This window comes from Asterias rubens, chromosome 14 (assembly GCF_902459465.1).
Source record: "Asterias rubens chromosome 14, eAstRub1.3, whole genome shotgun sequence".
Classification (NCBI taxonomy): Eukaryota; Metazoa; Echinodermata; class Asteroidea; order Forcipulatida; family Asteriidae; genus Asterias; species Asterias rubens.
In genome coordinates this window covers 3,151,957-3,163,893 of record NC_047075.1, presented here as the reverse complement: position 1 = coordinate 3,163,893, position 11,937 = coordinate 3,151,957, and the positions used below count along the sequence as shown (strand labels likewise).

Sequence of the window (11,937 nt, the reverse complement as noted above, 5' to 3'; positions counted from 1 at the left end):
AGGTTTAAAATAAAACTCGAACGCATGTTAGTAAGAAGGAGCAGTGGCCCAGTGGAAGGGCTCTGGTCTCTGGACCGGAGGGTCCCGGGATCGAATCCAGCTTCAGAAAAGTTGGAGACGTTTTAAAAATGTTTTTTTTTTATAAAAATTTAAAACTTATTTAAAAAAGAGCATAGGTTCGTTTTAAGTTTTAAGTTTAAAGTTTCTTTCCTAAGCGAGTGCTAGCGGTGAGTGCCACTGCGCGGTGTGTGCCACTGTCTGGTGAGTCGAGACTTCTCGGACGGCAACCGCGCTGCCACCACCGGGGTTCGAACCGGGGACCCTTTGCTTGGGAGGCCGACACCTACCCACGACACCCACTTGGGTCCCCCCCAGGATAATTTGCATTTTAGACCTGATAAACCTTCGGTTCATACTTTACACACAAAGCTATGGCATGGGATTTCAGTGCTTTATACTTAGTATATAATTGAATACTCATCATAGGATACTATGGTATGGGAATATCAATGCTTTATACTTAGTATATTATACTTTATACTTGGTATATAATTTGCGAGGGGAACACTTTCCACATGATGCTATGGCATAGTAAAATCAGTGCTTTATACTTAGTAATTTACAGTGAAATGCACAAGTTGTGGGCTGGTTACATAGGCATGGGAAACTCATTGGTTCGGACTTAAAACATATTTGAGTTAAAATCTACACACTGTATAGTTTAATGGGAAAAGGGGTACGTATGGTACTATGGCATAGGGAAATCATTGCTTTGGACTTGGTAAATAATTTGCGAGTGGAAGGCATAATACGCTTTTACTGACGGGTATTGGTAGTAGATAGGGGACTCTTGTGTTCGGACTTAAAAAAGTATTCGACGAGTTGAAGGCACACGCTGTAGGCATAAAGATAGACAATTAGTCTAATTAATGGGGAAATGGTACGCATGGTACAATGGCATAGGGAAATCCTTGCTTTGGACTTGGTAAATAATTTGAGAGTGGAAGGCATACGCTTTACTGACGGGTAGACAGGGGACTCTTTGGTTGTGATTTAAAAAATTGGTGAGTGGATGGAAGGCACACGCTGTAAGTATGGCGCATTGGTTTACAAGGAAACATAGGCATAATAGGGGACTTACAAAATAATTGTTTGAGTCGAAGGCACACGATGTAGGTATAGAAAATTAGTTCACAAGGGAAGTTGGTCTGGCATTTCGATGGGAATTGGGGATTGTCGGTCGCTGTGGAAAGGGTAGCGGGGTACATTGGGGTTGGGTGGCTGAGTCTTTAGTAGGCTAGCTGGGATCAACATGACGGCGGGAATATAACTTCTTTGAATTTCCACCAGTGTTCTTGGTGGGTACTCGCCGTGATGGTACAATTGGTTTTATTGAGTTTGATACGATAATTATTTGAGACATTGTTATATCGAAAATCAGGCAATAAAAACAATTACATCAAAATTTTACTAAGGTAGACGACTAAACCCAAGTTTTCAGGCGATTTTGAAAAACACTATTTTTTCGGCAGATTTTTGAGAAAACTTTCACCCTCAAAAAGATTTTCTCTCAGATTTGCCTCGAAATTTAACCAAAGAAAGTTCTTTATGTGCAAAAGACGCTCTACGGATTACAGATTGCTGGAACAATTGGAAGGGCCTCAAATTAATATTAATTTTAATCTTGATTTGGGGGCATCGAAAACTAGACAATATCTCAAAAAGTTGCCTACGACTCAGACCAAGGTTTTTTCTGTGCACCTCGTCCTTCATTACACATCTGGATGAAATTTCAGACGATTAAAAAAAAAAAAAAAGAAAAAAAAAAGCCAGTTTAAAAAGTCATTGTCATTTGGCAGTATAGGTGGCAAACCAGGTTTATATTTACAACTTGATATGAGAAAGGCAATCTGCAAAGGCTTAAACATGATGTATCAATTCTTTTGGATGGTAGGCCTACGACTCCGAATGTCAGAGCACCGGAGTGGCCGACACGAATTGAAGTAGATAATCTATAAGAACTACACAGAAAAGTCGATTGTTTCATCAGATCATGGAGGAATTCTTCATCCAGTATCTGATTGACGGCAAATTGGCAATGACAATGCAATGACCTATGCTCTAACGTTACAGCTACTTCCGGATTGCCGTTGTTTGTGTTGAGCATGAAGGTGGAATAAAATTGCGACAAGAATTGCCCGTTTTATGACAAACTAGGTGGTTACACGCCTTCCACGAGGCCTTCATCCTGTTCTACATTATTAACTTAAATAAGCTGCATGATAAAGCTTACCCAAAGAGACATTAAATCACATCAAATCATCGTAAGTATATCCAAGGTGTTGACAACTTCACAAGCATGGCTGGTGGCCATTTTGAATATCGTGACGCGGCATCAAGCCGTCGAGTACCCAGACCTCTACTACTCTGTTGATGTTTATTTCGCGTAGCGTGGAAATCGGGTACCTGTCGGTTGCTTTAGCTGGTTCCAATCACCGGTGCCTGTCCAAGATCAAAGGGGCAAACTGGCTCCCGCAAGATCTCGCGGAATGATTCGCAATGCGAGAATCGAAGGCTTGAATTATATTAAAAGTGATGAATAAACGCTTACACTGTAACTAATTGTGGTAATTAAACCAAGTAGCCTTACGTTTGTTTAACTTGAAATGATTTAGCGCAAAGTTGAAAGAACTAAAGGTAATATATGAGGTCTATTTTTTGGTTCGCTTCTCAGCTTATTATTAATGTAGGAATAAATAACTTGTAGGTAGATTATTAAAAAGTGACATTATTTCGTTGTTGAAAATATCTCACTCAAATTTGCGCCACCAAATAATCTAACTTTTAAAGCCTTCGGTACACTTCAACCACCCCCCCCCCCCAGAAAAAAAAAAAAAACACCAAATAACATAAAAAAATAATAAAAATAACAAAATATGGCCATCTTATGCATGTTGTTGTGTTAGAAAATTGCAAGGATTTTACTAAAACGTAAGGCTTACCATTTGAATTTTGGTAACAAAAAATGCAAGGCTTTGAACATCCATTTTTTGTAGAGTAAACCGTTTTTGTTTACAACAATAATGAAAGAGAAAACATGAAACACAGATTCAACCTTATTCCATTGCAATTTAATTTCGTACAGTTGCTATTAAAACTACGAGGCATTTAAATAACTACACGCAATATTTTGCAAATATTGGATGCATTAATAATAATAATAATTGTATTGTATTGTATCAAATTTTGTTCCTTAAACGGAACAAACCTCATTCCCTACGGGAAGGGTTACACCAATAACAAAACTTAAACTTATTATACAACACAGAAGAAGAGCTCTGGAGAGGTCAGCAAGAACAAATGTTAAATTATGTTTGGGTTTCGAAACACAATTAATTATGGTTTTCTTTTGAGAACTCACAAGGAAAATTATTTTTTTCTTGTCAGATAAGATACTAAAACCTGTGTAACTTTGACCCATGGTATCATACAATATCTTTCCGAATACAGTAAACATTTGGCAAAAGAAATGAAATGAATTTGGATTTCAACATCCTCCAAGCAGTGAATACATACGATCCTTAAATGCTACACCTGTATATCTCCCAACCTCAACTTGTAATTTATGTGCTTAGCACCTAAACCTTGCTAAGCAGTGACGATATTGAGGATTGTGTACAAATAACTTAGGTATGGCTATATGTCGAAGTTCTTTTTAAACGTCCTATATGCATATATATTTGGTTTGCGGTAACACCATGTGTGTATCTACTTGCCAGGTAGAGTTTGTTCTTAGAGAACTGTCTTGCTTTATTCTACTACCGCAGAGTAGATGTTCGGGTATTCGGGAGACTTCTAAGTTCTGAAAAGAACTGTCCTGCTTATTAACTATTACCTGGGCGGATGGTGAAGAAATAGGCTGGGACTACTACTTTAGCTTAGGCCTATTCGATCGTAATTAACTATACTACCGCGGAGTAAGTTCTTGGGTTGGTCTCAACGTTTCGACTAGCTTGCTCTAGTCATTGTCAGGAGACTGAACAAACTCTACCTGGCAAGTAGATACACACATGGTGTTACCGCAAACCAAATATACATGTACATTGATACCTCACCATGCAATGCCTCAAATCCTATGACCTTTATGTACTAAGTTTATTTCTTTTGGTAATCTCTAAAAGCAGTTGCAAATAAATACATTACATAATTCTTTGGGTACTTTTTGTAACACTAAACACAATGTTTACAGATTTGCATTAAACTTACACCGTTTGAAGATAATGATAGTAGAAAGCTTACCTTTAAAAGTTACTTGCTGAGGTGATGTAGTTTGTGAGAAATGAGTAAAACAATGTCCTGAACATACGTTTTTACATGCTAAAATAATTTTCGAAGAGTCAAAAATTATTTCCACGACATTGTTTTACTAATTTCTCAAAAAGTACAGCTTCACAGCAAGTCATGTTTTCAGGGAAGCTTTCTACCATCATTATCTTCAATTTGAGTAAGTTTAATGTAAATCTGTGGACATTGTGTTTTTTGTCCTACAAAAGTACCCAGACCCTTTAAATGCATCAACATAATAATAATACTTGGTTCTTATATAGCGCTTTGTATCACACCCTTCAGGGTCGAAACAAAGCACTCAGTATTTTCCCTGCAAGGTATGTGGGGCCAGGTTTTTGAAGTATGGTATTGTTATCTTATAGCACCATGTAAATGGTTTTACAAGGTGCTGTGGTGCAATATGCTTCCGATTAAACCAGGAACACCGCGGCGTACCCCTACTCTTCTGATATACGCACTTAGTTCTTTACTGTGCATTACACAACACACAGGAGCACACTCCGGTTCGAGCATCGATTAGAGGATCAGCGCAGAAGATAAGTACACATGGCATAGTCTTTAATAGACATTCAAGTCTGTTTAATCACAATTTTTCAGATTTTTCAAGGGTGAACAAAATACGGTAATTAGACTAAAATAGAAAGAACGCCATGCCCAATTGAAATCACCATAATAATTGCATCAATTTCAAAGAAAAGACATCGTGCAAAACTATTTGTATACAGTTATTAAAAAATTGTTTAGTAAATGTTAAAGGCACTGGACACTATTGAGAATACACGGGTCGTCTTCACAAAGAGTTGGGACTAGTCCTAGGAGATTTTAAAATCCTAAGGCTAGTCCTAAGTTAGGACGAGTAACTCGAGTTAAAAGACTAGTCTTAAAGGCAGTTGACACTATTACTCAAAATAATTTTTAGAATAAAACCTTACTTGGAAATAAGTTATAGGAAGACGTTGATAGCATAAAACATCTAGAGAAACAGCTCCCTCTAAATTGATGTAGTTTTCGAGAAAGAAGTAATTTTCCTCAAATTTGATTTTGAGACCTCAAGTTTAGAATTTGAGGTCTCGAAACCAAGCATAAGAAAGCACACAACTTCGTGTGACAAGGGTGTTTATTCTTTCATTATTAGTAACTTCGACGACCGATTGAGCTAAAATTTTCACAGGTTTGTTATTTCATGCATATGATGAGATACAGCAAGTGAGAAAAGTGGCCTTTGACAATTACCAAAAGTGTCCACTGTCTTTAACTCTTTGTGAAATCCACCCCTGGTCTTTGACAATATTACCAAACAGTGCCCAGTGCCTTTAAAGGGTCTGGGTACTTTTTACACAATGTCCACAGATTTCGAGAAATGAGTAAAACAATGTCACACAAGTTATTTTAGTCTCAGTATTAGCATGTTAAAACGTATTAGCATGTAAAAACCATAACATACCATACATGTAACTGGTTCATACGTTTTTACTTGCAATCACTGAAAGTGAGACGAAAGTGATTTTGGTGACTTGTTTTAGTACTCATTTCTCAAAATCTACAGCACCTCAGCAAGTTATATTGTAAGGGAAGCTTTCTACCATCATTATCTTCAAACTGAGTAAGTTTAATGTAAATCTGTGGACATTATGTTTTGTGTTACAAATAGTACCCAAATCTTAAAATTGTTAAAATACAAAAATGACACAAGTACAGTTACTTCCTCCAAAAGTTCTGATCCTGCGCCATTTTTTTCTTGAAGTTCTGAAACCATTTATCTAGGACCGTCATGGGGATCCAGCTGACATTTGGCTGGGGTGTCATCTGCGACTGGTTGATTCCGAACCACGAGGCGTAGTTGTAGAAGTTCTCCAACATCTTCATGGAGAACTCTGAGAAGCTGGTCAAAGTCGACGTCTTAATATATGGAGAGAAAACAAAAAGTAAGTAAAAGGCACTGGACCCCTTTGGTAATAGGCCTATCCATTTAGCTCCGCCCCATCATTGCGTATTGACCAATCACATCCCATTGCGCAACACAAAGTCTGACAAATAAAGTCTGACATGCGTATGCTTGGCGTGGGCGGCAGGTTGTGCAGAATGGCATAGGAGAGCCTCACGTGTTCTTGCTCACATGTGCGCCGTGGGCGGAGCCTAATGGATAGGTCTATTGTCAGAGACCAGTTTTCAAGCACTTGCCATGCTCATGTATCCCAACATGTATGCATAAAATGTAACAAACCTGTGGAAGTTTGCCTTAATCGATTATCAAACTTCCAGAAAATAGTTAAAGAAAAAAATTCTTTTAAGAAGTCTGAGAAAGGCTTCACGCCTGAAGTCTTTCGCAGATGCAAATATTTCAGTGAGAAATCTCTTCTTTCTCAAAAACTTTGTTACTTCAGAGGGAGCCGTTTCTCACGATGTTTTATTTTATCAACAGCTCTCATCGAGTCGCATTGTGTTTCTGATCGTGATGTCCGATTGTGTTTCGTAAGTAAATTATGTCGTCGTAAATAGTGGTGAGCAACACCATTGGTTCACCAAGCAGGAAGCCACGACTATTGTTGTAGTTGTCGTGGAGGTGCGATTAACCGAGTAGTTAAAAAACGATAGTCGCTACTCGACTAAGCAATCAATAGTTGCGACTTTGACACTAGTCGCAATAGTCGCCCAGGCTTAATTGCATCACGATTAATTGAAGACGTAATAATAATAAAGACAAGTTCTTATTCAGCGAACCATCTCAATGCGCTTTAGATTAGTGCCCTGGTCATTGGGCAAATTACATCCCTGTAATCTTTCTCAGCCCCCCTGGGGAGTATACAGCCCTGAACTGCCTTGGCACACCAGTGGCTTTTTCAAACACAATATCAACCTCTACCCTCGCAGGTACCCATTTATACCCCTGAGTGGAAAGAAGCAACTATAGTCAAGTGTCTTGCTCAAGGACATAAGTGTCATGACTGGGATTCGAACCCACACTCCGCTGACTTTTCCACCTGAACTTAGATTCAATGCCCTTAATCACTCGGTCATGACACCCAACAAATCCGATGCAGCCCTTTCATTTTTCAAATGTTACTAAAGCTTCCAAATGTTTCCGCCCCAGAAAAAGCCCTAATATTTATGACTCTGTTTCTGTGAACAGCACAAAGGAAGAGTCCTATAGAGGGCTAGGCGCAACCTGAACTCCTGAGATACTGGGCCCAATTTCATAGAGCTGCTTGAAGACACAGGACACTATTGGTAATTGTTGTATCTCAACATTTGCATAAAATAACAACCCTGTGAAAATTTGAGCTCATTCGGTCATCTAACTTGCGAGATAATTATGAAAGAAAAAATCACCCTTGTCACACGAAGTTGTGTGCTTTCAGATGCTTTATTTCGAGACCTCAAAATTCTTAATCTGAGGTCTCAAAATCAAATTCGTGGCAAATTACTTCTTTCCTGAATACCACCTTAGTTCAGAGGGAGCCATTTCTCACTAAGTTTGTTACCATCAACCGCTCTCCATTACTTGTTACCAAGTAAGGTTTTATGCTAATAACTATTTTGAGTAATTACCAAAAGTGTCCACTGCCTTTAAGCACAAAATAAGCTAAGCAAATCAAAATTATGCTAACCGAGATAAAGTTACCAGCCAGTGAGAATTTTTTTAACAGTATTTTCTACTTGAGCAGCTCTATGCAATTGGGACCTTGTTAACCGGAATAAAGTTACCACACGTACAAGGGTGTTTTTATTCTTTCATAATTATCTCGCAACTTAGATGACCGAATGAGCTCAAATTTTCACAGGGTTGTTATTTTAGGCAAATGTTGAGATACAGCAAGTGAGAAGACTGGTCTTTAACAATTACCAATACCCAGCCGACTGTGCACAACACCAAAATAAAAACGCACCTGGGTAGTTTCTGCTGGTGGATAACGTGAAGGTGTTCCACAGAGATTCCAATCTGTGACATCGTCTTCATCGGCTGCTGTACAGGCATAGACTGCATGAATGAGTTGTTTGTAGAACTTCCTTTGAAAGACACATTCAAACAAAATCATAAAAAGACAATCAATCAATCAACCCGCAGAGGCAGCAAGGGTCCATCGCGCCGATTTCATGTGTCCACGTCCTACAGCCTCACGCCACATGTGGGCGATTTTGCTTGGCCGGCCAAGTTGTTGGGCCTAGGATGACCGAGGGCGGCCTCTGTCTAGGTCTCTTCCAGCCAGGAGCTGGTGCTAGGCCTCCCCTTGAGTTGATGACGATGCTTTAGAGCTTTTTTAGCTGGGATGTTGTCAGCTAGGCGAGCGACATGACCGAAGAAGGCAGAGTGGCGGTGTTGAATTAGTTGGTTGATGGGGGGGCGGACACGTTCTTTGGGTGACCTCATTGTTGTTGACGAAGTGGAACCACTGGATGCCAAAAATTGATCATTGACACTGGACACCTTTAGTAATATTTTCAGAGACCAGTCTTCTCACTTGGTGTATCTCAAAATATGCACAAAGAACAAACCTGTGAAAATTTGAACTCAATTGGTCTTCGAAGTTGTGAGAGAATAATGGAAGAGAAAAACCCTGTTCGTACGAAGTTGTGTGCTTTCAGTTCAGATGCTTGATTTCCAGACCTCAGCTGAGGTCTGGAAATCAAATCAAATATTTTAGTGAGAAATTACTACTTTCTCAAAAACTACGTTACTTCAGATTCAGAGGGAGTCGTTTCTCACAATGTTTTTTACTATCAACAGCTCTCCATTGCTCATTACCAAGTCAGTTTTTATGTTAACAATTATTTTGAGTAATCACCAATAGTGTCCAATGCTTCTAACCAAGATGATTTCTTGCTTTGCTTTAGGGAATATCTCAATAGTCTTGCTCTGGGCAAGAAGGATTGTTCCTGTAGGTATTTGGGCAATTCCAAGCAAACATGGACATAACACACAAAAATCGAGTTTGTGTCACAACTTTCTTTCCACTTAGAAGTTATAGCTAACATATGAAACCAATTTATTTTTAGTTGTTGACAAGGAATGAACCCAATTTTGCCAAATCAGAACTCGGCTTGGGCACCATGTAGGCGTGGCTACATTGCCTGGAAAACTGTAATGCGACTGACCGTTATGCGACTGACCATGGTTTTGCCATGTATACCTAAAAGTTCAAGTTGCTGACCATTTATAAGTATCCTGTTGGATACTCATGTATAAGAGTTGTGTGTTACATATAGTAACACTTTCACAATCTTTTTGATAGAGGAGATTTTTGAATTGTGACAAGTGTTTTTTTTACCATGTCCTTTTTGTGTAATGCGACTGACCGGTCTTTAAAACGTTATAACATCCAGAGCACGAAGCCCACAACATTTCTAATAATTATCAATTCAAAGCCTTGGGTGTCAAGTACAAATCAGTCTATAAACTTAGAGGAAAGAATATCTCACACAGAACTTCTAGCACCACGATCGAGAAATGACACTGAAAAGTGTTATGCGACTGACCGTGGAATTGCCCATTTGCACGTACATGGACATGTAATCATAATATTTTGCGGGTGGAGATGTGACAGTTATGCCAATAAAACGGGATATAAACACCGGCCTGATGAAACATATTGACTACATTTTTTTGTCAACCATACCTTTCTTCAAGCCGACTACTTTAAAAATGGCACTTGGCTTTTCGTTGGTGATGAAACCGAGAAACATCCAGACCATTTCGCCCTCCGGTGACGGCCAACTGAAGTAGATGGCCCCGCCCATTCCCTCTGGAAACGCTCCGGTTCCGGTCAGAAAGACAACGATGTGGTTGATGGTAGCCGCATTGAAAATGTTGAAGAGGACATGAGTGTCGTCTATCTGTTGCATGTCCGTCTGGACCTAGAGAGTAAAATTGGTGAAACTAGTTAAGAGATGGTTGCGAGAACTAGATGTTAAATTTGCATTTGGGATAAAGAATTTCATATACTTTTGATTTTACCATTACACCGACGAGTAACTTTCACGAGTTCTCAGGCATACTCGATTACTTGGGTGGGATTAGAACCCAGGTCCTTTGCAAATCTGTAGCAGTGTCTTACAAACTAGACCACCTAGAGTGCCTGGTAGCTTTGCAACCCTTTATTTAGGATGGTAAGAAGACACTGCTCTATAACTGCAAGGGTCGATGGTTCGAATCCCACCCAAGTAATATGCCTGTGATTTTTTTTTTCACAGAACTCGGGAAAGTACCGAGTACTAACATATCGGTGTAAAGGGTAAAACCACAATTGATCTGATTGCGAGTTTAGTGTTGGGGATGGGGAACAGATCGGGGTCTCCCTCACTCCGAGGTCTCTGTAGAAAGACAACGATGTGGTTGATGCTAGCCGCATTGTCATTGTTAGAGGATGACGTGCGAGTCATAAACCTTTGAATGTCCGTCTGGACCTGAGTATAGAATGGGTGAGAATAGTTAAGAGATGATTGCGAGTGTAAAGCCTGGTTCATACTTCTTCCTGCGAAAGCGAATGTGAATGCGTTGTTAATTTTGCACCCCAAATTCGCAAGGAATAGTTCACATCAGTTTGCCAAGTGCTAAACAGCCATGTGAAATCGGCACCATTTGTTCTATCGCATAATTGCATTCGCATTTGCAGGAAGTATGAACCTGACTTTACACTCGCAATCCTACTGCTACTTGCCGTCAACTCGTTTGGTGTCGTCCACTCCGTCAACACAACCAAATATCATTTTGATAAGTTATTCCAATGGCCAACAACTCAGACAAGAGAGCATTGTACTTTATATAGCCCAGGTTGGACTCCTCCGTTGCATGCAACGCGACGGAGTCCAAAGGTCCCGTACCATTGCGAACAATTTTCAAAAATCTGTTAAAAATATTTCTACCTAGGTTGGGAGTCTGAACTTTTACTCACATGTTCCTTGTAGTTGGAACTCCAAGCCTGCGTTATATAAAATTGTTGAATTGTCTCCTTTGGTGTTAATATTTTGTGAAAAGAAAATTCAAATTTACGTTTTCCATTCCCACGTCGTCCACTAACTTCCGTGTAAACACTTTCTTGCACTGATCACTGGCGGCGCCATCAACTTGCGTCAACCACTCACTAAGCAGATGGATAATAGTCAGCGAGCAATTTACACAAAGCGCAGAACATTGTATACCGAGCATAGACATCTTGTGCCAAGACTCCATGTGCTGGAAGCGTATCTTTTTCCCAGGACAGATGAGGCCGTTAAGTTGGCGCATGCTAAGTGGCCTCATCGGTCCTAGGAAAAAAATATACGCGCGCAGGGAGGCGCCCTCTGTTGTCCGTCTATATGACAAGAAGAAGCCATGTGAAAAAGCAAGATGACGGCAGACGGCTTTGCTGCTTATAAATATTTTTTAAGAAAAAAACTCACTTTGTAACCGAAATTCAACCTGAAACTTTAAAAAATTCTATTTGAGGTGTAGTGCTTTCCAGTATTATGCCTCCTGGATTTTAAATGTGTATTGGAGGAGTTGAAGACGATTTGATGGCACCTACCCAGTTGACGGCGAATAGCGGCAAGACAACGCGCTGTACTCTAAAGCCATGCGCACTTGAGCTCACACTATCAAGTGGTATACGATGA

The 11,937-nt window shown here is 39.7% G+C and overlaps 1 protein-coding gene across 1 annotated transcript; it reads right to left on the bottom strand.

Annotated features, from left to right (window-relative positions):
• Window positions 1-5,967: 5,967 nt before the first annotated feature.
• On the bottom strand, window positions 5,968-11,168 carry LOC117299082 (protein OPI10 homolog). Its single transcript, XM_033782501.1, has 3 exons — window positions 10,563-11,168; window positions 9,963-10,200; window positions 5,968-6,246 (listed from the first exon to the last, which is right to left on the bottom strand). Exons 1-3 carry the CDS (start codon window positions 10,698-10,700, stop codon window positions 6,104-6,106), a joined length of 519 nt encoding a protein of 172 aa, XP_033638392.1. The 5' UTR covers window positions 10,701-11,168; the 3' UTR covers window positions 5,968-6,103.
• Between the last annotated feature and the right edge of the window lie 769 nt (window positions 11,169-11,937).